This window comes from Genypterus blacodes, unplaced genomic scaffold (assembly GCF_046128005.1).
Source record: "Genypterus blacodes isolate CSIRO-AG114 ecotype Tasmania unplaced genomic scaffold, CSIRO-AGI_Gbla_v1 ptg000022l_1, whole genome shotgun sequence".
In the NCBI taxonomy this organism is placed as follows: domain Eukaryota; kingdom Metazoa; phylum Chordata; class Actinopteri; order Ophidiiformes; family Ophidiidae; genus Genypterus; species Genypterus blacodes.
In genome coordinates this window covers 1,610,802-1,637,575 of record NW_027466835.1, presented here as the reverse complement: position 1 = coordinate 1,637,575, position 26,774 = coordinate 1,610,802, and the positions used below count along the sequence as shown (strand labels likewise).

Sequence of the window (26,774 nt, the reverse complement as noted above, 5' to 3'; positions counted from 1 at the left end):
ATAATATGGAATAACGCGTTACGTTCGAGTGCACAATTTATTATATTTTATACAAGCGTCAACATTTGCCAACATTTCATAAAAAAAAAATTAATACATTCTGAGAAGACGAATCTAGGCATTTAGACACAGGTGGAGTTATAATAATATTAGGAAGTTGTTGGTGCTGCTACACTAGAATTTAATGAAAAATAAAGGATTCATTCAATGAGTTACACCAACGTCTTTCGCGGGTCACCAAAAGTTAAAATTCATTTTGAGAGTGGCGTTACCACCTAAATGTTTTGCTTTTAAAATGCAGACTGATGCTATTTATTTGTTCTTCTGTATTTAGTTCTTCTATCTATTTAGAATTATTTAGTATCTATTTAGAGTGAAAATCGACAGAACAAAAGGATGATCTGTACTCTCGGACTCGAGATGGCAGCAGCGTCTTTAACGTGGAAGCAGAAGCCCTGTGAGCCAATGACGGCGAGGACAATTTGTCAGGTTTGTGATTGGGACTAAGGAGAGACAGCTGTGTGAGAGACAGACAGACACGTGTGTTAAACAAAGGTGTTTGATTCAGCAAGTTCATGGTGACGGAACTCTGTCCTCCTCTGTCTCCTTAATTCTGCCCTGACTGAACTTGTTTCATATCGGAGCAGGGTCAGTAGAGCATCAGAGGGAGATATGTGCTATGTGGGAGGCGTCAGAGCAGCTGAGCTTCATTGAGCAGGAACTTTGCATAGTGGAAGTATGAAGTAAATGCTTTTCTCAGTGTCAGTCTTTTGATTTGGCAGTCTGCAGTCTGACCTTTGGCAGCACTGTGGTCCATAATGAGGCTGAGAGAAAGAAACTGATCCCCACGCAGGCACGAGTCAACATTGAGACTATGGCACACACTGAAAGATTCGACGACAACATTAGTGAAATGGAAGCTGATTATGAGTAAGTTGTGTTTTTGTCTTTCAGAGTGATTTGATTTGCCGTTTCCTTTACATTTGCATTGCTGTTCTTCACCCTTGTGTGTCTATGACTCATCATTAATGTGTGGAGGATGTTAATATCCCTTTATGTCACACATTAAGTGGTATTGTGTCCTGTTTATGTGGGTCTTTTGTTTGATGTGTTTATGAAGGGAAGTGCTACTGTGCAATGATGGGAATGTTTGGAAAGAACAATCCTCTCATCCTTATTTGGATATTTGCGAAATTTCTGTGATCCCATTTTTGCAGCAGGAAATGCAAAGGTATTCTCCAGAAAATGCACCAGAACAAAACGCCATGGAAAACTAGATGAAAGCAAACATGATGCAGTGTTTGCGTACGCAGCTGTCAGAAGTTCAAGCCTTTCTGAATCTCCATCACATGTTGTGCGATGCTTTCTATCATCCAGGAACGTCGGAGAAGAAGAGGATCCACCCCAGGAGTCTCTGCGGCAGCTCATGTGGACGTCAAGTTGGACCTCAGAGAGCTCTGGCGAATCTCTGGAAATGGAGGTGTTCGGAGAACGCACAGGTCCAATTAGTCGTTGCCACACAAGTAACCATATTATGTTGATTTGTACTCTGTGTGCTCATGCTTCTTATTTGACCAAAAGCCGTCAGCACTCACTCTCTGCTGAATTGTGTTTCTTTCAGATGGTCAGTCCTTTCAGCTAGAGGGGACACTTGACAGAGAGCAGATGAGCCCTTTGCAGAGGTGCCGCTGGTCAGCCGCTACCCTAAGAGTCCTCTCCTCCATGCCCAGTCGCACTGCCGGTGAGGTCGAATGTTCCAGGGAAACGGTCTCGGCTGTCGAGCATTCAGTTTAGACTAAACACAACTTTTTTTTGCCGGTTTTGATACAGGGATCGGTAGTGCTGCGGTCGTCTCTCAGAGAGCCACACGTTCCTTTCAACCAAGCACGCACCGGACCCAAGTGCAGGCTTCTTCCCATCCCTCCCAGCCGTTTGTCCACAGTGGCTCCATCCGAAGAGGTGTGTGTGTGTGTGTGTGTGTGTGTGTGTGTGTGTGTGTGTGTGTGTGTGTGTGTGTGTGTGTGTGTGTGTGTGTGTGTGTGTGTGTGTGTGTGTGTGTGTGTGTGTGTGTGTGTGTGTGTGTGTGTGTGTGTGTGTGTGTGTGTGTGTGTGTGTGTGTGTGTGTGTGTGTGTGTGTGTGTGTGTGTGTGTGTGTGTGTGTGTGTGTGTGTGTGTGCTCCTTAAAGCCAAACCCAGAGTGTTCCCAGACATCCCTCGCACTGCTTTGTCCACTGGGAGTCGGTGTTCCTCAGCTTCCACAGGTGCAGCAACATAATATGGCTCTGTGTCTGCTTTTGCTATATTTGTGGTTACCAGAAAAAGACAAGTTGCAGCAGTTGGTGTCAGACCTGCAGAGTCTCTCAGTGGCCGACGGCGTGTGCAAGCTGCGAGCCATGCCCCTTAGCCTGACAGAGAAGATGCAGATCAGGTACGTTCAGCACATGTATACAGAACAACAACATGGACATCAGCCCTGAGTGGAGTCAGGTGTTTGGATGATCTGACACCCCCCTCAACTGTTATTAGGAGACTTGCTTTCAGTGATGCGGCTGAAACGTCCCTCAACAACAGAAACGTTCCATGCTATCACCTCCTCTTTGTGCGCATCCGGAGGGTGAGTACAACCACGAGGTGTGATCCTATTCAAACCCCACGTCAGCTTCCCATCTCCCATCAGCCCTTGTGTTTGGCTCTGTGCAGACTTGGCGCTCGTGCTCGCACAGCTGCCTCCCCTTGCTCGCCGCCCTCCAGTTGTGGAAGTCGCCCATGAAAAGACTGAGCGCCCGTTTCGGAACTGGGGTGCTCTCCTACTTCCTCTTCCTCAGAACCCTCTTGCTCTTCAACCTGTTACTTTTCATCATCAACGGCTGGTTCCTAATCTTCCCGCAAGTCGTTCTCCCTCCTCCGCACAAATCCAGTTACGACGCATTCAGCGGCCTGGAGCTCCTCACAGGCACGGTAAGATGTGAGGGTCTATTTATACGTGTGGAGACCTTTGGGCGAAGATGAGTGAAGGATGCTTTGTGTTCTCGTGGGGTTGTTTTTGTATTCATCAGTCAAAGGTCCCAAGAATTTAGCTAGACAGGAGTGGCAAGACTTTAAACACTGTAACTTCCAAACACGTCTGGGCATAGAACCCTCTTATATCACAATGTGGCCCAGTTGATGCAGATGAGTCTCCTCTTCTTCTCTCTGGCAGGGTTACCTCTCTGAGAGTGTGATGTTTTATGGCTACTACACAAACACCATCAGCACGTGTCAACCTCCAGGCTGCGGCGCCTCTGGGATGCTGCAGTACAGCATCCCTGTAGCCTATTTCTGTACAATTTGCATACCCTTCTTCATCATCTGCATCATCCTGGTTTACAGGTTGAGCTACTTTTTTGTCGTACCCTTGTTGATGCCCGGATGTCTTTTTTTCTCTGTGTGTTTAATGGACTCATTGTTCTGTGGCAGCGTATTCAAGTCCTGTGGGAGAAGTTTTCACGTGCTCAAATCAAATGGGAACATGGCAGCGAAGGTGTTCTGCTCCTGGGACTTCAAAGTCAGCAAGAAGGCGTCTATCAGACTTCAATCTAAGAACATCAGCACCCAGCTCAAGGTGCACCAGCGTGGATGGCATGCACGTGTGTTTAGTTAGTATAAAGCTGAGAGTCTTTGAGTAAATTTGCAGCAGACAGAACAGATAAGCTGAACATCAAAGTCACATGTTCTCACTGAAACACGAGCAGTTTTCTTCACGCTGTCTTGAGGTTTTGTATGACAGGAAGTAACACTTGTGTATTCACACTCTGTAGCTTATTATAACTGATTCAAGCACGTTATGAATAAGCATTCATCAGATCATTTGCTGTTAACTAAATGGAGGATGATCAATGTTTGGTATGTGTGAGAGGATTTTTACTGCAATGTAAAACTGTCGACACGTAACCGGCACCAACAGTCAATCAGTTTCTACACAATTTTGAGTGTTGATCTGAGTGTTGCTGGTCCTGCATTACACACACACTTGACTTCCCTGTGGCCTCTGCATGTCTCACAGGAGCTGCTGTCTGAGATGATCATGGGGGAGGAGGAGAAGAGCTTCATGCAGCGCCTGCGGTTTCTCTTGTTGCATCTCCTGGCTTGGCTCATGTGTCTGGTCAGCATATTCCTGAGCACGCTGGCCGTCTACTACCTCTCAGACCAAGCGCACCTGGTTAGAGCCGAACCAAGGCTGTGCAGCCACACGCGACTGATTTCACACAACGCTAGTCACACGTCATGGGAGTTTACGCCAAATGCTCCCCTGCTTTCATCCACTTCTCTTTTTTGACACTTATTTGTCAGCCAGCTGTGGCTCTGCAAAACTGCATGTTGCACAAATGTGCTAAATAAAACAACATATTTGAGCTGTGTTCCCTGTCAGGCTGCTGCCGCCGATGGAGATGCTCACCTGCTCATCTTATCTGCTGTGGTCTCGGCCATTAACCTGTTACTGCCTGGCCTCTTCAACCTGGTCTCATGGATGGAGAACCACCAGTCGCCCAGCGTTTGTGTCTATGTCTCCATCTTCAGGTGAGAACAAGAACTACACACAAACTGGGTGTGGGGGTGGGGGTGAGGAAAAGGGTTCCTGGAAATGTCAGACACATTAATAATACAGACAAAAGGAACAATTCTGGACTTATTAAGAGCTGTATCTTGGAATAAAACTCCATTAATCACTTTTACCTACTAATTTGTCCCGAGTGAAGATTTCCCCCTTTTTCTGCATGTTTTGTTTTTCATAATGGCTCTTCTTCATCTTGACATTTTTAATTTCATTGCGTTTTCCTTCTTCAGGAATCTGCTGTTGAAGGTTTGTATTATTGGTATGTTGTGTTTCCACTGGCTGGGCAGACTTGCAGTGGAACCAGAAAGTCGTGGTCTTCAGGTACAAGCACATGTTTTGTTCTCACATTCTCAGCTGCACTGACATGTAATCATTTGCTGAAGTCCTCAAATCTCTGACAAAAGTGTCTCCGTGTTGTCCTTGGCCTACACACTGAGAGGCTCATGTGTCTCTACTGTCTGCAGTGCTGGGAGAGCTTTGTGGGGCAGGAATTGTATCGTTTGCTGCTGATGGACTTTATCTGCACGGTGCTTTACACGTTTCTGGGCGAGTTTGTTTGGAGGCGAGTGGCGTTCTACCTGCTACACAGTTCTAATGACGCCTGTGATCCACATCCAATCCACCTGCTGGTAGCTGACCCGATATTTCTGCTCTACAGGCTGTTTTCCAAGCGCGTGTTGAAAAGAAACAGGAAGCCAGTGTTCGACATAGCCCGTAACGTCCTGGAGCTCATATATGGTCAAACCCTCATTTGGTATAAAACACAGTTTACAGTGTATGATTACGTAACAAATGAAGTGAGGTACACAGTTTATGATGACAGTAACGGTCTCCTGGCTCCTTCAGGTTGGGCGTGCTGTTTGCTCCACTGCTGCCTGGGGTTCAGATCATAAAACTGTTTGTGCTCTTCTACATGAAGAAGGTTGGTACGATGGCGGCCATTTTCCGCTGCGCGTCTGCAATACGCGACAATCAAACGAAAGCATTCCTGTTGTTCCTTCTGCAGAGCAGCCTGATGCTGAATTGTCAGGCTACCAGAAAGCCCTGGAGAGCCAGTCAGATGACATCGCTCTTCACCTTCCTCCTGTGCTTCCCCTCGTTTCTCGGCGCTGCCGTATCCGTCACTTACACAATTTGGACGTCAGTGTAATCGCTTTCAAGCTGTTTGTTCATCAAAGGTTGTGTCTGAGATCCCCACACATAAACATTCCCCTCCCGTTTGTCTTACACAGGATTAAACCGTCCTCTGGGTGCGGCCCCTTCAGGAACCTCACCACCATGTTCCAGGCAGGGAGACTGTGGGCCCACGAGGTGGGGGTGGCAAACCCCAGCCTGGTCTGGCTCAGATGGGTCAACACGTATCTCTTGGAGAACCCAGTGTTCTTATTCCTGGCCACTGGAGTGTTTCTGTGAGTTGTGGCACGACTGCTGCCAATGTTTACAGGAATGTGTCTGTGGAAGCCTTCATTGTCTGATGTTATCCAGATGTCATACAGATTCTCCACCATCAGTTTTTAAAAGTTGTTTTTTTAATAATCCCTGTTATAATTGGTTCCCAAAGTTCAGTGGGCGTGGCTTCTGTCACCCAAACATGATCAATAAATGGAGGATGACTTGGGCCTTGGCGCCTTGTCTAATATTTCATTTAAATACGTTTCTTTGTGGAAGTTTTTATTAATCGATCTTAATGTTTCAGGATGGTGATATACATTCAGGTTCAAGTCGTTGATGGCCAAAGGAGGATCGTCAAGATGTTGGAAACACAAATTGAAAATGTATGAACTCGCTAACACAGAATCACTGAAATAAAACCAGTTAATGTATTATTGGGAAAGGAATTTTTTTAATGTTTTTTGCTTTTTTAGGAGGCTAAAGACAAAACCTTCCTCATCTCTAAACTGCAAGGCCTCCATCAGCAGCGTCGTCTGGTCTCCCCATCAAGGCCATAATTCATTCTGCACTTTTGTTCTCGCAGTCTGAAATATCTTTGTTGAGCCGATGTGCTGAATGTTGTAACAAACGGATCATCTTCCATGTTTCCAATTTAAAGGAGCGTCCGCACATGCAGCACGTCAATTCTTCAGTGGTTGTGCCATCAATGTGAGTGTGAAAGAACGAGGCAATTAGTGATATTTCTGTATAGTGTGTGATGTTTGGAACTTAATATGCTGGATATCTAATGGAATGAATACAAAGTGCCAAAATAGGGCAATTACATTTTATTTATAGCTCTTAATCTCACTGTGTTATGTTAGTAAATAATTATCTTGAATATGTTTGAAAGACAAAATAAATGCATTAAACATCCATTCCTGGTGTTGGATTCAGTTTGAATTTATTTATTATTATTTACGTGTGTGTGTGTGTGTGTGTGTGTGTGTGTGTGTGTGTGTGTGTGTGTGTGTGTGTGTGTGTGTGTGTGTGTGTGTGTGTGTGTGTGTGTGTGTGTGTGTGTGTGTGTGTGTGTGTGTGTGTGTGTGTGTGTGTGTGTGTGTGTGTGTGTGTGTGTGTGTGTGTGTGTGTGTGTGTGTGTGTGTGTGTGTGTGTGTGTGTGTGTGTGTGTGTGTGTGTCATCCAGCAGAAACTCTACATTCCCAACGAGTGATACTAACTTAACGTGCTCGTCACATCTCAGTGCCTCTCGGGGGGAATTTGGTTGACATAAGTGGCTTGTGACACATTCCAGGGTTCATGGAGCTAAAATGCAAATGTAGCCAAATCACTGTGTCCTGAGGACTATTGTGTCAAAACAGGAAGCAGTCTACATCATCCTGTTGCATACAGTATAGGAACTGTGTGAGTTATAGTGTATAGTGTGACAATTAAGGTAAATCTGTCATGGTGATGTGACATTCTTTAATTATGAGGGATTCTTTCAGAGTTACAAATCTAAGGAGAAATGTTTTTATTGTATTTTTTGCTAAATTATAACATTTCTATATATAATCCAGTTGACTCGTGGTGTACATGAATGTTTGTTAGTGTGTTGTTGGCCAATATTTACTGGCTAACAGCCTCACAGACAACCGAAATTTTCCTGTAGAACAAGTCGGTCATGGCATTTCAGGTTGAGTCTACTTGAAGTTTTCTATGGAATGTCTACGTAGCCTTTGAAAATGTTTCCTTGGAAATATGTTGACACAAGAAGAATTTTAACAGAAGAGGCGGAGGACGGGTCTTTGTGACTCAGAGGGACAAGGGGATAAAAGTCACTCCACCGTGCGCTCTGGCACCTTAGAGGGTCCAACAACTGGGTGAAGATGTCTGGTAAGATGAACAGCAACTTGTGTCTTTGATCAGCACTATTGAAACCTCTCTTGACATCATTAAATCTGATTATTACATGTTTTAGTTTCGCTGTGACTGTCTTTTTAATTACTTCCCAGTAACTGCAAATTGAGAAGTCCTATTATTATTATGTCATGTTTTATTTATTAGTGTTAAAAGAATGAAGGGTTGTAGATAAATGAAATCCTCTTCTCTCCAGATAACATGGATGTGACAACAACAACTGCTCCTAAGAGGGTGTACATCAGCCTCCCAAAGAGGCACATGACTGATTTGGCTAATCATTACCAACTAGTAAGTAATGAGTTCCTCTTATTGCTCTGCAGAGTGCCACTCTTGTGAAGAAAAGAGATTTTGATTGAAGGATAGTTTTAAGTGTGGCCTCTCTGTAACACAGCACATCACTTTCAGACCAACGCCATGAAGCCGATGTTTTCTTTATTTCAGGATCATGGTCTGATTGTTAGAGGGCTGACCCCCCACATAAATGAAGGATACCTGAAGGCCTACTTCAGAGAGTGGGGCAGCGTCACATCATGTAAGGTAATGAAATGAAAACGAATCCATATATTTTCAACGAAACTGTATTAGTGCTTTTATGCGTCGTGGTTTACGGGGATTTGGTTACTTTTAATGTAAACCAGTCACCATTGTCTTTCGTTTTTCATTCCATAAAACAGATCAAGAAAAAGTTGCCGAATAATACAACAATGGCCTATGTCAGATTTGCCCATGAAGAGGAAGCAGACAAAGCAGACTGGGCTGGTCCTCATTATATTGGAGGCTGTGACGTGGAAGTGAGAAGAGTTGTTAGTCCGAAGGTAAGAACAAGTCATGGTTGGAGTTGAAAATCAGCATTTGTAGTCGTGGGAATACTGATTAGTGGCATTTGCGTTTCGCGTCTGTGTCTCCATCAGCTGTTTGCAGGAAACACTTCTGTCTCTCTTCTCTTTCAGATGGCTGACGATGCAGAGGAGGAAGTCGCTGAAAAAGACACTAATTTTCATCGACCAAGGCGCTCTGTGGGGCTGGGCTACATATTAGGAGATGCTCAGTGGTTAGATGATGAAGTTATTGATGACTAAACTAAGCACTTATCTCAGAAAAATATTAAAATGCCAAAAATGAAGGTCTGAGCATGTACTGACAAAAATGTTCAATATAGAAAAGCCAAGTCATTATTGAACATCTATGTATTATCGCTTGTTTTGCCTTGAATTGTAGGGAAGTGTTTTTTGTCTTTTGTACAGGTAAGACGGAAACTTTGAATTGGTTTACTTGCACACAATAAAACATGAACAAGATCACACACATCTGTGATCATTTGATGTTTTATTTCATGGTCTGAATGAAATTGTATTGCCTGAGAAATTAAAATTATATCACATACTGTTTAGTACTGATATGCATAACAAATAGAAACAAAATTAATTTCTAATGTAATAGTGTTTGTTTCCATCACCTTTCAATCTTCAATCGCATTATGGAACTTAGCTGAAGCTTGTCATGATTTCAAATTGCATGAAACTTGGACATTTAATAAAAAATCCCACTACTACCAGGAGTGCTGCTATATGTTTGATTGCTTTGTGACATTTTCTGGATTTTGAAATAAATTGAAAATGAAACGTCAACAACAACACTACTACTACTACTGATGATGACCACAACAACTATTACTATTGTCGTTATATAACTATAACGACAGGAAAAGTCGTATTCATGGTAATGGCACTTTATTTCACTTCATTTTCATCGGCGTCATTGTGGTCGCTTTTCCCAGTGACGTCACTGGTATTTGTCCAATCGTTGCACAGCGCGCGCGGTTTCTCCCACAATAACAAACATGGCGGAGAGAGACGCAGCTGTCGGGTTTAAGAAGGTAAATACGACCTTATCGCTCCATCAGCGGCGTTATTACTCGACTGTTCTGCGTTTTGTTTTCTGTAAAGCTGTCATTCCTTCTGCTTTGGAGCTAGATTGCATTTGCTTGTCTGTTTGTTACTATTAAACGCCCACAGCGAAGTGATTCGACCGAAGTTTGCCGCTGAGAATGCAGAACTTGTGGAGACAAATCTGGACATTTTGTGCATTTAATTCCGGGCACCGCATTAAAATGTGAACTTTATGGTGAATTGTTTGGACGCCGAGTTGAAGAGTGATTTTAAAGCTGTAGTTCTTCCGGGTTGACGTCACGTATTCTCGCTTAGTTCCCACGAAACTGACACATTTTCGCACAAAGGAGGTATGACTTCACCTACTCTTCCTCAATGTTTTGGTTTAATTCTAAAACTGCAGTCTTCACATCAAACTGGTCATTTTATTGCGAATGCACCCTTACGGCTTGTCTGAATTCCTGTAAACTAAGGTTTGAGGTAGTCAAATAACAGTCTTATGTTGTTATTGATCTATATATTATTATCGTATATAAAGCTAATGGAAGCTTTAACTAATAACTTTAATAACTAGGCAAAAAAGCAGCTACACATAATGACAGCAGACTCATGACGTATGTAAACTTGTGTCATTCTTACTTCTAGGAAACTGTGAGCAAACTTTTGTCAAGTTTCTTCAAAGAAGACAAAACAAAAAGTAAGTCCGGCAACCAATAATGTAACCGACTTTGCTCAAACCGCGGCAGAATGTTTCATCCTCAGGCCTCTGTTACAGTCGGCGGCGATGCGGCGCTACTCATGGCAGAGATGCTGAAGGTGTTTGTGGAAGGTACGGCTGCCTGATAGGTTACAGCTGCTATACAAGGTCACCTGATAACTTTATGTTGAATAACCTGGTGTGTTGCTGTTTTCAGAAGCGGCTGTGAGATCACTGAAACAAGCTGAGTCTGAAGACTGTGACCAAGTGGACATTGAGCACTTTGAGAAGATCTTACCTCAGCTGGTGTGTAGATCAGAAGTCCTACAACTTTCATAAAGCATGATGAGTGAATGAATCTTCATCTACGTTCAGTTCAGTTCAGTTCAGTTCAGTTCAGTTCAGTTCACCACCGTCAGTTTTACAGCAAGAACAAGATCCTTTGAGCGAAATGTTCCATATGACAACATGCTGAGTCGGTGTAGATCTATTGGAAACCTAGAATAGATCTACCTTGGACAGTTTTCCATTCTTTCTTGTATGTTTAGTATTCATTAGAAGACATGTTTATTCATATTCAGTTATTTCCTTTTCAGTATTTGTACTAACACCATCTTTTATTCACCACATCAAAGTTTGCATCGCCTCATGACCCTGTTGATCTTTCTCTCCTCTCTAACAGCTGCTGGACTTCTAGCAGAATGGTGCCACTAGATGGAGCCAGAGAGCTACATGTGCTGCCAACTTCCTATCAGACAAATATTGTTTTACTGATTTTTCCCATTTTTCCATGTACCTGTAATCTGGGATTACCTTAGAATTGTCATTGTGTATTTATTGAAGCTGTTAGATTTAAAGGAGCTGCCAGCGGTGTTCTCCCTGTTGTCTGCTGCCCTCCATGCCACCATCAATAAGGCCCACCTGTGCTCCTCTGCAACAACAGGTGCTTCCAGCATGCTCCACGGCGCCCTTCATCAAAGCCTCCTGGAGCAGTTGGAAGCAATTAGAGTAATAAGGGGAGCAGCCAGTCCCTTAGATGATGACAAGTGCCAGGAAAAAAGGAGTACCCCCTCCGGCCACTTTGAAGTTCCCTTTTGCTGTCCTGCGATGTTTAGTTAGAGGTGGGGGGAAGGGCAGAGGGGACCTCTGGCACAGGGGGAAAGTTGAATGGGAGTGTGCGTGCACCAAAGTGTGTGTTAGCCAAACATGGCCAGAGACCACACGCATAGATATTCTGTTTGAAAGGAAACATAACAAAACACATTGGAACATGGTCCAAGAAGAGCAGGGTGTAATTCTGAAGGTAAATAAACAAAAGAGGCGAGTAGTAGAGGTGCTTTCTCCCCTTTCATCACAGCAGAGGGGGGAGTTGGGACTGCAAGGGCCTGGCTAATGTGGGGTTTTCTAACCCAGGAGCCTCTGATGGTTGTCCACCAGCGGTGTCCTGGACCAACATGTCTTCCCTGTGAGTCAGCATAGCTGTACAACACCTCACACTATTTATTTGTGTGGCTGATGGATGAGTCACTATGCTTACAAATGCTGCTCACATACAGCTGGAAGCAACTTGGTTAAAGTCAGTCCAGGCTGAGCTAGGTGCTCAAGGACACAGCACCTGGAATTTGACCCGGCACCTTTTTAGTAGGGGCCAGACTGGATGTAGTGTTTCCCATGAGTAATGTGTACAGCAGACGCTCAGGAGAAAGCTTGTTTGGTTGCGTGTAGTGTAACGACGCCTCCAGGAGCTTTAGAAAAGTAAAATATTTTGTAGGTAAATAATTCTGTGTGTTGACAGTTAATGAAATGATATTTTCTAGTAGCAACATCTCGCTCTGTAGTTTAGAGTTTTAAAGTTTAACTGACCTGAAATGTATCAAAGTCACATTTCTCACAGATGTAATAAAAACTCTTATTCTCTTGGACGTGACTGGATTTTTTTCTTCCACACCAACAATGATCAGTTGGAAGCTCTGAAACGGCAAAGCACTGCACTACTGTACAACTTTCCTCCTTATGCATATGAGTGGAACAAATTACATCTGAAGGCAGTATTATTAAACATACGGAAGCAGTTAGGACAAGAATGGGGAGGGGCGTTGAAGAGAGTAATGAGTTAAAGCTTTTCTTGATCATACATTAAAGGCAGGGAGTGTCGACAGCCAGTCCAGACGCTTTGGAGAAGCTCTGCAGCGAGAGGCTTTTCCCAGGAGACAGAGACTGATCCGTCTCCAGTCGTCTGGCTGGTCTTGGACAGTGCTTCATGTGGGACGAGGCCCTGATCATTGCCGCAGATATCTGCCTGATTGCAACAATAGCTATCAATACTGACTTAAAACGAAGTAACAGTTACTGCCAATCCCTTCCTTTATACACGCAGATACGGTTGACTCATTCATGGCTGTGTTGAATATGTGACTTAACTGAAGTGGTGATGGCAGAGCTAGAAGTCTTGTGAGGACTTCTAGAAGCGTTTGTCCTCACAGAAAAACAAGTCAATAGAGAAGTTGTGTGTGTGCTGTGTTCAGGGTGGAGTCGTCCACATCAGTCCTGAGTGAACGCTGGGATAATGTCAGATCTCACTCCTTCATTCCCGGCTCGCTGGTCTCCATGACACAGTTTCTACATTCTGTCACCTTGAAGCTCCTTTCTGTGCAAAACAATGACATCTTTATGTTTTATACAGTCTGACCGATTTAGAATCCGACTCAAATGTTTGGATGATGATATTTTTTGATAATTCACAACGAAGCTACAGGTGCACCCCTGCCACCTCATCATCGGACGACCCTGATAGGATCTGTACAATTCTGTCATCATTTATTTTGTCTAATACATGAAATGTCTGATGGTGTGTAGCTTGTCTGTCCGTGTGTGTACATGCATGCGCGTTGTCCTTGATCTAGCTGTGGCTGTGATGCATTAGTGCTCAGGAGACAAGAGGCCCTGGTGGCCCCCTCATGGGCACGGAGCTGTCTAACCATGGAGGAATGCTGCATGGGACACAGAGAGAACGCATTCCTTCCAGACGCTCTGCAGACATGGCGCACATCAAGTTATGCGCAACTTATGTGAAAACTGACAAACGTGCAAACATTCACAAAGAAGTACAGAAACAAAAGCCCCGGTTACAGGCGAGCGGTGCGTTTGGGGATTTCAGGAAAGCCTAGCATGTGTGGCGGGAATGTAAATAGAGAGGCAGCGTCTCTGTTGGCTGTATACACTGCTGTGACATGTGGGTTTCCTGGAGGCCGCGGGCGTCTCCGAGGGGCCCGGGGTCCTCGGGCTAAGCTTCGTTAAGGAGCCACGGGCCCATGCCGGGGATGATTAGAACATACCTGGCATTTCCAACCACTTGGACGCTCTACCGGAATCATTCCTAACTGGTCATGCTTGGCTGTTAGTCTGAGGCTGGAGATGATCTGCTGCTGTGCACTGCACATTGGCTGGAGCTCGGGTACCCACAGGGGGCGGAAAGGATTCTTCCGGAACCAGTGAGGTGGATGATAGGGTCAGCGACCTTGGCACACAGCTGAGGGGGGAGTGAGGGAGATGAACAGTTATTTCTGGATCCCTGTACTACTGCCTTAATCACACCACCCTCCTCTTTCCCCCGCGAGATTCCTGTATTCCCCCACCTCCACCTCCTCCTCTGTACAGTGGTCAGCATGGTCAGGGGGGGAAATGGCGATAACAACAGAGTAATCCCCTTACATAACACCGCACAAGCTCAACAAGAACAACGCCGTTCAATTAGTTTTGGGAGCGTCTAAAAATAAAGAAGCAGTCGGTCACAGGTGACGTCAAATATGGGTGTGTGGGGGAGACCCGACAAGATTGGAGTTCAGCAGGGCGCTCTATTTTTAGGTCCCATCAGAAGTCGCGATATCAAAAATAGGCGCGTTTACAGAAGCAGAAGCTGAAGGTCGTGCTCTCCAAATGATGAAAGGGCTGATGTTTGATGATGTTTAAGACGGGGCGGGTAATGACTGACATCTCTTTAGCTGGTGACAGGTGTCACAGTGTGAAGTTGCTTTTGTTGAAGGACTTTACCCACAGAAGTATGAAGCCCTCAGCAATGCTACCGTTTGCTTGTTTTAGGTCAAAGAAGTCTAAAGTTCTCTCCAAAACAAAGTCAAGAGGCCAACACGTTCACTGTCTGTCCTCACGGTTGGCCGCACCGGAACTCTAAATTAGCCTCGGCGAGTCGACGGGACAGCTTTCATGTAGACAAGGGCTTATGCCAGATTGCAGGAGAGGTCAGGATGCAGGGGTCAGGCGGCAGTATTGGCCCCTTGTCTTTAACAGCTTCCTGTCTGCTGTGTTGTGCAAACCGGAGTGGTAATCTCCTGTGCTGCAGGCAGAGAGATGACCTCACTCTCTCATCCGTCCACCTGTACCTGGACACATAGCTGTCAATTACTGCCTATTGATTATTGATTATTGAAGGGCAGATTGGGGAACTTCACTCACTGTGCGGAGATTAGAGATAATAGAAGCTGATATACGTATGTGGCAAATCAGGTCAGATGGACGGCTATAAAAAAGATTTAGCCGATCCTCCCTACCTTTAAAATGTCAAGATATCTTAGGCTGCCATCAAAAACCTATTTGATCTTTGACGTGAATGTTTCATTTCGACATATAATAGATCAACAAGGTGCGTGGATGCTCTCTCTCTCTCGCCATCAGTCTTTGAAGATGCACCTGTTTTAGCACGTGTGTTTTACATTTCAGTTGGAAATAGAGCCGAGAAACTGGAGCTCTGGGCGACACATCAGGCGGGAGGGTGGCGTGATTTCCAGTGCCACTTCTTTTTTCATTGAGAAAGAGAGAAATGGAAGAAACAAGTCCAATTGTTTTTCTGCGCCGAAATCTAATTTAAGAAAGAAAAATGGGAAAAAAACAGTCAACCAGGGGAAGTGATTTACTGACCTGTCTTGACAGCAGAGTGGAGACAAACCAGACTGGAGTGGAAGAGCAAGAGGAGGACACACACACACGTTTAACGCCACTTTTACACTGTCACATTGAAGAACTGGAGCTTAGGTGATTTATGGTTCCTGCTCCAGGGGGACAGTCGATCCACAACAGAGCGCTGACCGGTTCGCTGAAGAAAATCTGCACATCTCATGGTTTGATTTCTTTCTAAATCAAATGAGAAGCACAGAGGCGCAGAGAGCCAGGACAGGATGACCTTTGGCCTTTGGACAGAGGTACATTCCTCACTCTATCCCACACTCGCTCACACTCTGTCTGACGAAAGACTACAAGGCTAATACTCATTTCCAGACATGAAACGTAAAGCCTTTCCAAAAACAGCAACGGGGCAGATCCAATCTCAATGAGCAGTAATTTAGAAAACGCCTCTCCTGGAAAAACAACACTAAATTTGAAAGCGCTTCAAAAGAGCCGCCGCTGCACCGCTCTTACCTTTCTGTGCATAAAACAAAGCACCAGCGTGTTCTAAATTAAAACCACTTCAATTGCTCAGCCCCGTGATGGAACACACATCTAACACGCTGAAACAAAGGCTCTGAGATGTAGGAAGCAAAGGAAAGAGACAAGACTCCTTTGAATATGACTTATAGAGGCTTTTATGGTGTCTGATGTGCCGCTGGCTGAACAGTCTGTCTCCCTCCCATTCGTTCTTTTTCCCCACTCCTCTAACTTTCTTTCTAACTGCATGTCAGTCAAGCTCACCATGATGATGTCATCCCACAGCGTCTGAAAAGCGAGGGGTGGCCAAAAGAACACCATGTTTGTCACCAGGCGTATAAAGGGGACTGGCGCTACACCACTCTTACTGTGGGGAAGAGGAAAAAAAACTTTGCGGTGCAGATGTCTGCCAACATTAAGTCCTCTCTCATTACGATGGGCCTTTCTGGCGCTTTCTGGCTAAACTACGTCGGAATGAACCATGGAGTGGAATCAGGATGGTCTGCTGTGACAGACACCCCGGTTGTGCTTATGGTTGTAGCACTAAAACCCCACACAGGCTGAGGGGCTTCAGGAGGTGCGTCAATGGGAGGGCAATATCCTGCATCCTGTTTCTGTCCAGAGGAGCAGCCATGACATGTCTGAGCGACCAAAGAGAAAAGGCCAGGTGTCCCCCCTCTTTCATTCCCCCCCATCCAGCACTGATCCCGCTAACTAGAGAGATACCACCCGCGGCACAGGAACCCAGGTCACTGAGCTGGAGAGCTGAGTGGGAGTGAGGCTTAGTTGACTTACAATTGCAGCCTGACAGAAGAACACAGACTGAAAATTTACACATTCAGTCTAGTGTGGCGTCTCCGCATCAACGACAGGAAGTGAGGTGTCTGTGATGGTGATAGGGTTTACTTCAATACTGTAAATTAAATAATGTAGTATATTTTGTATTTTTATTAAATGAATTTGACAGAATTGCTGTGACATTTTAGACCATTGGATAAAATAAAATAAAATAAAATAAAATAAAATAAAATAAAATAAAATAAAATAAATTAAATTAAATTAAATTAAATTAAATTAAATTAAATTAAATTAAATTAAATTAAATTAAATTAAATTAAATTATTTAGACGGATTATATTATTAAGTATGCACAGAATGGACCATAGGAATCAAACGCCACCTCTGTGTCAGTATAAGCATCTGAGGTCATGGGAACACGGATGATTTTATGAATGGGGGTCCCAGGGAGCCAAGCTGCTGACCCAGGTGGGAGCAAAGCACAGAACAAACAGGACGTGACATGCACCGTGCCTTTGTGGTTATGAACTCTCAGATTTGCTGATGGCGATGTTATCTCCTTCCTTCATCTTTCTGAGCTGAAGAAATATTGTCACAATAACAGAAAGGAAGATCAGATGCTCGGCAACAATGTAAAAACAAAATCATCAGAGCAATTTTATTCTTCATCGCATCCCGACTCTGAGACGGGAAGCAGAACATGTTCATCCACAGCTGAATAAACTACTTAAGTCTATCTTATATGGTTACAGACATGGTTTTCAAAATGGAAAAACCTCAAAATGTGGTAATGATAGAGACAGACAAACAGAGTCATGTTTTAAAGCCAGACTCTCCTTTGTTATTCCACTGTATGAAATAACACAAATCTTACGAGAAAAGTGGGTGAATTCTCAGCATACTGTATTCAGTTTCTGCACTTTGTGTGCCTTTAATCCAAACTTTACTGATAAAGTCTCCTGGACAGGATTCACAGAGCTTCACCACCTGGTCTCTCCTCCGCGTCTCTGTCTGTCCTCTCAATCCACCTATAAGCTGTAGGTCTGTTTCCTGTGCTGGCTGATCACGCGCTGGTGTAACTTGGGAGACAGATGTTACACTTGCATCCCTCCACCTCGCTCAACTCCATATTGATTGTCCACAGACTATTTACATAGTTCTCATTCATCTGTGCTATGACCATTACTGGTTGTATGTGATGGTTCACAGAGTGGAGCCCCTCTGCCATGTGGAGTCCACCCTCTGTACCCGCTGCTTCGTTTCGTGACTGCACACAAGCAAATAAATACAAAAGCAAAGATGTATGTCCACAAGTTCTCCATAAAGCAGAAACCCTGGCGGGGCACGCCAGCCACACAGACGTGGAGGACTTGTATATGTGAAGTCAGTTAAACAAGTGTGTTAGGCTTTGATCTGCCAATTATAGCTGAAAATAACTGCTGTGTTCAATTTGTCTGCATTACCTGGATTTTCCAAGACATAAAGGTTGAAGTCCAGCAGGTGTAGCGCTTTGTTCTAGTCGATTATTCAATTACAACGCACATAGACGGTAATCTTAACCTCATTAGGGGCGCAGTTCCGCAAGAGCAGATCAGAGACTTTCACTTTGCGACTTTGCACATTTGAGTTCTGAGCGAATGAAAGAAGCCAACGGTGACACAGTTTATACAAGAACAAGTTTAGTTACTGTTCCGTTGTCATTTTTATCTGGCAAAGCCTTTAATACCTGCACCTTGGTGTTGCCTTTAATTGCCATTTAGCATGAAGCTGGCTGAACAATAAACCCCAGGCTGAGGGGATGCTGTCAGGTTTAATGAGGCCCTTGGTGAAAGAGGGCCGCTGTGTCGGCACCACCAAAGGCTGCTCCCTGAATTCACCTCCAATGGACCAGAGTGGCCCTGCAGGGATTTGATGGGCTGAGGGAGCTCAGACTGTCTCTCCCCCACTGTGGGAGTGTGGGGGCTGCAGGAGCATCAGCGGCCCTCACTGGGCAGAAAGCACCGAGCAGAATATGGGCCAGGGGAGTCTGCTGCCCTGTGTTTGGGGAAGAGGTCATAACCACAGTGCCACAGATCAAGGTGAAACGGAGCAGCTGCCCATCAGCAAGGCATTGTGTCACTGGGCAGCGTTGACTGATTAGCGCAGAGAGAGAGAGAGAAATCAGCAGCTGGTGCTCTTTCACATCACCTGACTGCAGAGAGAAATATACGAGGGGCTGAAAGAATGAGAATATACAGTGCAGACAAAGCCTGGCAACAAATACACACACAGGGACAATGGTGTGTGACACAAAGGAAAAACAAAGCAAAGCAAAAAAGAAAAGCAATGACAACTGTGAACTCTGGGCCCATATTTAAGAGGGTACATGGTTCACAGTTTCACATGGAGTCCTCCGCCCCTAAACCCCATTCCAGCTACTTTGATTCTTTATTCATCCCTTTCTCCCCTTTTTCTTCCAAACCCCCACCAACCCCGTCCTTAAGTCCAGCTGATGGAGGCTCCTTTGTCCACCGGCACCCAGGCAACAACATCAAAGGGCTGCCGGGTATAAATGCAGGGTGCCCGAAAAACAAAACAAAACTGAAAAATAAAGAAGTCCCCGAGGGGACGGAGAGATATTCACCACGGCAGCACCCCGGAGAGGGAGGGAAGGAGTTACTGCGTACAGGACGGGAGAGAGGAAGAGGGTAGAAGAGGGTAGGAAGACAAGACAAGAAAGAAAGAAAGAAAGAAAGAAAGAAAGAAAGAAAGAAAGAAAGAAAGAAAGAAAGAAAGAGATACCAACACACCCTAACCGGCTGAATAGCAGTCGTTTGTCAGACATTCATCATCATTACTGAATACACAAAGGTGTGGGTCGGGTCATTCTCAGTTTAATGACAACAATAAACAAATGAAAAAGGACATGAGACTTTCTCTGAGACCATTATGACACTGTCTTTGTGTCAGATCATCAAAGCCCATTAGGGGACGGTGAAAGGCTGCCATTGGCGTTCATGACCACTTCCTCATTCACTGACAGCTGAATTGGAGGCTGGACGGGATTGTTGCGCAAGACAATGTCGTGCTTTTGGACTGAAAGCTTCACTTTGATCTCCCTGGACGCCCTTGAAGCTCCAACAAGGGCTGATATGTTAACAACCGGTCTGGTTATTCTAGTTCTATCCTCCACCTACTGCCCTGTCAGTCAAAGCTCCAAGAGGAAAGGGAGAAGGGAGGGCTGGGGGGACGCGGGGAGGAGGGGGTTTGTAATGGGAGATAAAAGCCATTCATCCCTGCCCCCATGTGGGACTCCTGTAGAGTCACGCTCGGCACGGCGACATGCCTTGTCTCAAAGCCACAAAGTAGCCAACTCCAGCGCCTGGCACCGGGTCTGCAGCCAGCGCTGGGCCAAGCCTCCACTCAGCAAGACGGAGGGAACGCGACGACATCGGGCCCACAGCTTGTAATTAAAAGTCGTCAGCCTCAAAGGGCACACGGCATCTCCGTCTCTAATGGCAGGCTTCCCTCTGAAGAACCGCTTTAATACTTACTCTGCGTCCCATCAGATAGTGATGTGGACAGAGGAGGAAGAGAGACATTAAGGACTACAAAGAACACATGTGTACCATCCAGGATTAGAGGATCACTCTTCCCTCAGTAGCCTCAACGCTGGATTGACCAGATCAAACACAATCACTTCATTGAGATCAAGGGCCGCTGCCTTCCTCTTGTCTCACTGTGTTGTTGCACAATAACTCAACAAAAGCAGCGACAAACCGGGAGGGGGGGCGGGGAGGGGGGGGGGCTTCCAAACGTCATGGAGCGAAGATGAATGTAGTTCATGTTTAGACAGCATGTTGTGTGATTAAGGAGAGCCCACATCAAACATCACGGCTTAAGAAAACCACCAGTTGAAAAACAAGATGCTTCTTCTTCTGTGCGGAGCAGCGCAGACTGGAGATGCTCAAGGCAGAGCAGCAGCCAAAACGTCCCCGCCTGTCTGTCTCTGGGGACAAACAGGGAAACAACACGCGTCATCAGAGAGACCGAGGACTTGGAAAAGCGTTGTGAGCCTCCAGAGCGTTCCAGGTGAAAGAGCGACGCCACGTGAAGTGAATCTGAGGAATTCATTCAGACGTGGTCACTCTATAGAACTACAAACGAAGGGAGAGAAACATGAAACAAACCATCACACGTGGATGGATAACATACTCCTGCAAATGACTTTAAATTATATCAAACACGGGAATAAATGAGATTGTGGCGTTAATGATGGATCGCTTCGAAAACACATAACGATAGAGAAAATGTATGTAGGTCAGATTGTTTGGCTTTAACATTTTTAACGTTTGGACCAAACGTTGAGGCTCTGGTGGGTTCTGTCATATCTCAGTGGGATCTGCTGAATGAAGAGGATGGATAGCAGAGGAGGAGGGAGAGAGAGAGAGAGAGAGAGGGAGAGAGAGAGAGAGAGAGAGAGAGAGAGAGAGAGAGAGAGAATGAGAGAGGGGGAGAGAAAGAGAGGGGGAGAGAGAGAGGGAGAGAGAGAGAGGGAGGGAGAGGGAGAAAGAGAGGCAGAAACCTCTGGACAGAGTAACAGCAATGTTGTGGCCACATGTGTGAGCTTGTTTACTTACGTTCGGCTTTTAACTGGGAAGAAAAGTCTCATGATTTAAACCACAACATAACAGAGTAAAGTATGTAGCATGTTAGCATGTTAGCACAGTGAACACGCTGCGGCATTGATTAGAACACGAGAAAGTGTCCATGTGTCAACCAACATCAAGGGAGATTGTGGTGTGTGTGCCTGAAACAGCACACATGCAGCTCTGCAACACACACACACACACACACACACACACACACACACACACACACACACACACACACACACACACACCGGCAGTCTCTTAGGTAAAGGGATGGGGAGTTTATTTCTCAAAACCTAATCATGGAAATCTCCCCTTTAAACAATAAACTTTCAACTTTATTTCATCTCCGTCTTTGCCAGGACCACATCAAACAAGTCCTGAGGTCAACAAGGGTCAGCGAAAGGATTTGGATAATGATGAGGCTCAAAGAAAAAGATTGAGGGTGGTGAAAGAGAGATGGTTAAAAAGAAGGGAGGGGAGCTGATGGGAACAGAAGAAAGGATGGGGCTGGTGGAGAGAGAGAGAGAGAGGGAGAGAGAGAGAGAGAGAGAGAGAGAGAGAGAGAGAGAGAGACGGTTAGGTGCAAAGGCTACGTCCTGTAACGACAGACCTCCTGATTACATTGTTGCACAAATAAACAGGCTCTCCGCAGGCTCCCTGGAGTCCAGCTGCGGCGCAGAAGAGGAAAGCTTTCATTTTGAGGGGGCCGAGGTCGAGCCAGGCAAGTGATGGGATGGGGCCTGGCTGTCTACCCACCAGCCTCCTCACGTCTCCATCAGCAAGTCAATGAGCAGCGAGCGGGGCCACGTCTCATCTGAGGACGCCCGCCGATGATGTATGCCTCTGTTCCCGCTTTGAAAGCCTGCCGAGAAACGCTGTCGCCATGCCGATTAATAAGCATCAGTCCCGGAAAGCGACAGAGAAAGAGCTGAGTTACAGGGAATCCTGACATGCTGCAATGTGACAGAGCGAAAACACAATTTTCCATTGCGTCGTTCCGACTGGCAGCGTGCGACGGGGAAACCACAATGCAAGTACAACAAATCCCTCACTCTGTTTCCGTTTCCACGCCAAAGTGCTGCCATGGACCGAGCGAACCACGCTCACTTCCTGTCACCTCCAGACGCCACCGTTGTGGATTCATTAATGATGTGATTTCACTGTCAATTCATTCAGTAGCAGCATGTGAGGAACTGAGGGGGAAAACAAAAGAGAGGAAATGCTGCAAAGTGGTGCTTTGTGATGATGATGATGATGATGATGAAGTTGATGATGATGATGGTGATGAGGGGCCATCTGCATGGGGTCAGATAAGTGTGAGAGGAATGAGCCTGAGAGAGAGAGAGAGAGAGAGAGAGACAAGGCTCAGATGCCCCACGGCCACATCTGTAATCGTCTCTCCTTCACCTCCGACCATTACAGAGTCCTGGCCCGTCTCTCCTCTGTGTCCTGCAGCTATCAAGGCCCACATCAAGGCTAAATGTATGCCCCCCCATTAAGGGGCCATCATCAGATAAACAAGATAAACAAGTCCAATTCCTGGCAGGACTGATCAAAGGACCCGCTGTTAACCCCATGGCCAATTTGAAGTAGGCAAAAATCAAACACAGATGAGGTCACAGAGAAATGGTGTAGGCCGACCCAGTGTCCCTGTATGGGCACAGAGAGCGAGAGGGACACTGCAGATGGCCAAGGGGAGGAATGCAAGGACGGGAAGGAAGGGGAGGCGGGAATTGAACCTGCGCGGCCTCGAACAAAACTCCTGCCGACCAGGTGCACCTGTCAAACATCACACACACTACAAAACATGTAGGGATTGGTTGATGTTTTCCCAAAATGTGCGACGCAAACAGACAGGCTCCTTCCCCGTCCAGCCCTGCGTCATCCAGCTCAAACGTTTACGTGAATGAACATATTTCATTTATCTTTTGCCAGAGTTTCCGCGCCGTCTTTCTTCTCTAATCCCCCCTCCCCGAGTCAGACGTCACGAAAAGATGAACAGCTGAAAGACACAAAATCCGGCCAAGAATGCGTACGTGAAGATTTATGTCACATTCGTCTCACAGATCTGAAAGCGGTGGAAACGAAACTAAACACCTCGTCGGGTTGGATTTCTGCACAGCCGAGCAAACAAGGCAGCAAACTCCACACGCTGTCAAGGTATGACAGAGGAGATGCCTGCTTAGCCTCATGTAATCAGTTCATTCATGTATTCTTTAGGGGAGAAAAAGGAAATTCCAGCGCTCTCTCACATATTGAATTGTAATCAAAAGATTATCCTAGAATAATCAAACAACCCCCCCCCCCCCCCCCCCCCCCCATGGGACCACCCACAGAGACCAGAGGGAAACATGAGAGCGGCCACATGCTCCGCTCTCCACAAAGACCTCAATGGCACATCCGACCATAGAGAAGAAGAAGAAGAAGAAGGAGCAGGACCAGAGCCAGCGTGTGGTGTTGATGGACGGATGGGAGCATCTCAGACACAAAGCAGAGACAAATCAAGATCTCTTCATCTCTTCAAAGGCACATCTGAAATATTTAATTTGACATCACGGTTGTGAAGCGGAGCTCCCGCAACACAGCCGACGCCCATGAGAGCCGTATGTCATTGTTTGGGTTTGCCGGCTTATCACATAATGGGAAAACGGAGCTCGGAGCAAACAACAGCTTTGCTCTCAAATGGTCCTGATAATGAGAGAGCGGCTCTATTTTTAGCTCTCGCCTCTGTGACGGACGTCTGGCTGCCGTAGCTGCGAGCCAGAGCGGTAAACAAAGCTGGCAGAGTTTAGACAAGCATGTGTGCCTGTTGTTGTGATGGGTGCGCGGCGCTGTGCGAGATATACGGGGCCACGCGGGGGAGGTAGAGGTGGAGGTGGAGGTGGAGGAGGGGGGCCTGTGGTGATTCGCTGTGTGGATGTCTTCGCCACATGCAAGTTTACAGACGCCGCCGCAGACTCTGGTTGAGGCTTGTGGTTCCTTCTCTGATCTTTGACTGACAGATACGTGCTGTGATAGACGGGGGCAGGCACTGTCGGCAGCCTGCGGGATCCCAGCCAGGACTGTCGGCCATGTTTTTCATCGCAGGCCAAACCGGGAGACGAACTGTCGAGAATACTTGGCGGCTTGAGGAGTGACTTTTCCTTCAGCATATGTTTTGGGGGTTAGATAGGAGGAAAATTGAGTTATTCTTCTTCTCCCTTCAGTCTGGGGTGTTGGGTGGAGGTGCTTGCGGTGGGCGGTGGGTAAAGAGTAGACAGACCCCACCCAATTTCTTCAATCCGGGCTAATTAAAGGACCGCAAGTCATCCATAGAGATTTGATGGGTTCAAAGAGACCTGGGTGTCCTCTGCTGTAATTTCAAATTACTGATTTCTGTTATTAATTATACATCTTAAGTGCCTTTGAAGAGCGCTGCAGACCATCCTTCATCGGGACGACATCATGTCTGGCACACACACACACAAGGAAAAAATACTTAAAAAAGCAAAGGCTTATTGGCTCCGATGAATCGAAGCTTCCAGGAAAATCAGCAAGTCCCGTCTTCTTGTATCATTATTATTTCTCTTCTCTGCTTCGGTTTACTAGCAAAACAGCCCGAGTCTGACGTCAGCGTATCATTGTCATTTGAAGAGTGGTCTTGGAAGCGGAGCAGGGGCTGTGATTGAACTCTGAGAGCTGCCCCGGAGCGCTACTTTGAGGGAGAAACCACCGAACCACAGATAATGCTTTACAGTCCACTACTATGAACTACTGTCATCAGATTTTTACTTCAAAATACTTAAAAAGTATCCTTCAGAGCAAAGGGCAACGCACTGATGTCAAGCTGAAGACAAAGCTTCATGAACATGAGACTTGCATAAGAAGTCACAGATGATCAGTGCGGCGACTGGATCAAAACATCCCGTACGTGTCCTGTTGAAGAGCGGATCTACGGAGCGTCAACGGAACTCTGGGGCCAAACTGCAGCTGAATAGGTTCCCGACTCGTCTGACCGTCGCGGAAGCTCTTAAAGACGCGTGGAGACAAACCTAGCCACCGTCTAACGGGTTGAGCGTACAAGACTGTGTTCAAACGTTCCTCTGTGGGGACGAACAAACATGTGGAGGAGACGTTAGATAGACGGAGGACATTCCGCTGGCCAGTGTCCTCACCTCAAAGAGAAGAAACGGCATCATAGCGTTGAGTAGGCAATAAAAAACCCAAACCACCTCTGTTGACTGGTTGAGAGTTCAAACACCGCCGCCGTCGCTTCCTCGTCTACGTTCCGCTGGTGTAAAGGGCTCCTCCATCTCCCTTTCATCCCTCACCACAGACAAACATAGACACATAAAAACATCCATGTTGAGAAGTGGCAATAGTCCTTTTAATTCCAGACAAACCCGATGTGAAGAACTTAATTACAGAACGGGGGCAAACCCAACCCTTTGCAAAATTACACTTACAGTAAGACCTTTGAAGCAAATACATCCTTTATCCTTTGTGTTTTGTTCAGTGTTTTGTCTCTTGTAAAGCACGCCATTGACGACTGTGGTTTCCAGTGGGTTTCCGTCTTTTCCCCTTTGTCTAAGTCTCTTTTAGGACTTTGTTCATCAAGGGACTGGCGTTTTGGAGGGAAAGAGATGTGAGAACCCGCTTTGGCGTGTTGCTCTGCGGGTTGTTTTTAAGCGGAATTGTGCATTTTTACATTGATGATGTCGGTGTGAGGCCCTGTTTTCGGAGTTGCGATAGCTGATTCAGACATCCGGGCTGTTAAACTGGAATGTTTGAGGAATCTGCAAGTGGTACTCAAACAGGTGAGTGTGGTGCCAAAGACGGACCAGGTGCTTCTTTAAAATACAGCTTCAACTTGCCAACTGCTAATGCCAAACACAGCCGGCCATCGACTGTTTCGTCAACGCAAACATGTGGGAATTAATTTCACCGCAGTCAGGTAAAAAGAACTTCAAACGCAGAGTGCGATCCCATGACATAATGCCCAGAACAAAGCAGTTACAAATGAAAAACAGATCTGTTCATTCTGTTTGGCAACAATGTTGTTAATTTCTCTCTGTTGTGCTTCAGACATCAGTTTCGCTCGCCGGCTCCTCCCAGCAAAGGTGAAGCTGCAGGAGCTGGGACCTTTATAGGTAAACCGCTCAAAGGTGTAAGAGGCGTGTCAGTGACGTGTTTCTGTGGAGCGACGGGCTGCCAAGGCTAATCGGAGGTGTCGGCTTGCGCAGTAAATCAGCTTGGTCTCAGATGATCAAACGCTCGTCGTTAGTTCCCGCGCTTTCATGTAATCTCATAAAAGGCCAAACCACTCTGACCGACTGCCAAGCCAGCCGGGCCTCCCATGCCGGCACTTCAGTGTGTGTGTGTGTGTGTGTGTGTGTGTATGTGTGGCTCGGCTGATTTGTTCCTAAAATCAGAGCCGCAGAGGAAAACAAACA

The 26,774-nt window shown here is 45.9% G+C and overlaps 2 protein-coding genes across 5 annotated transcripts; both read left to right on the top strand.

Moving 5' to 3' along the window:
- The first annotated feature begins 490 nt into the window (after window positions 1-490).
- On the top strand, window positions 491-6,903 carry tmc6a (transmembrane channel-like 6a). 4 transcript variants are annotated; one of them, XM_076143256.1, is made up of 19 exons: window positions 496-930; window positions 1,378-1,523; window positions 1,622-1,741; window positions 1,831-1,959; window positions 2,317-2,428; window positions 2,527-2,614; window positions 2,701-2,958; window positions 3,200-3,369; window positions 3,457-3,601; window positions 4,043-4,198; window positions 4,409-4,557; window positions 4,825-4,915; window positions 5,059-5,156; window positions 5,253-5,348; window positions 5,441-5,516; window positions 5,601-5,734; window positions 5,827-6,003; window positions 6,291-6,369; window positions 6,460-6,903. In XM_076143256.1, the coding sequence occupies exons 1-19, from the start codon at window positions 875-877 to the stop codon at window positions 6,541-6,543; spliced, it is 2,364 nt and encodes a 787-aa protein (XP_075999371.1). In that variant the 5' UTR covers window positions 496-874; the 3' UTR covers window positions 6,544-6,903. The 4 variants fall into 4 exon arrangements, with proteins under 4 accessions (XP_075999370.1, XP_075999369.1, XP_075999368.1 ...); XM_076143254.1 differs by having other exon boundaries at window positions 494-930; window positions 1,378-1,499; window positions 1,831-2,428; XM_076143253.1 differs by having other exon boundaries at window positions 494-930; window positions 1,831-2,428.
- Window positions 6,904-9,707: 2,804 nt separating this feature from the next.
- cenpx (centromere protein X) lies at window positions 9,708-12,396 on the top strand. The gene is made up of 5 exons (XM_076142678.1): window positions 9,708-9,764; window positions 10,423-10,474; window positions 10,553-10,606; window positions 10,692-10,780; window positions 11,157-12,396. Exons 1-5 carry the CDS (start codon window positions 9,729-9,731, stop codon window positions 11,169-11,171), a joined length of 246 nt encoding a protein of 81 aa, XP_075998793.1. The 5' UTR covers window positions 9,708-9,728; the 3' UTR covers window positions 11,172-12,396.
- The last annotated feature ends 14,378 nt before the right edge of the window (window positions 12,397-26,774 follow it).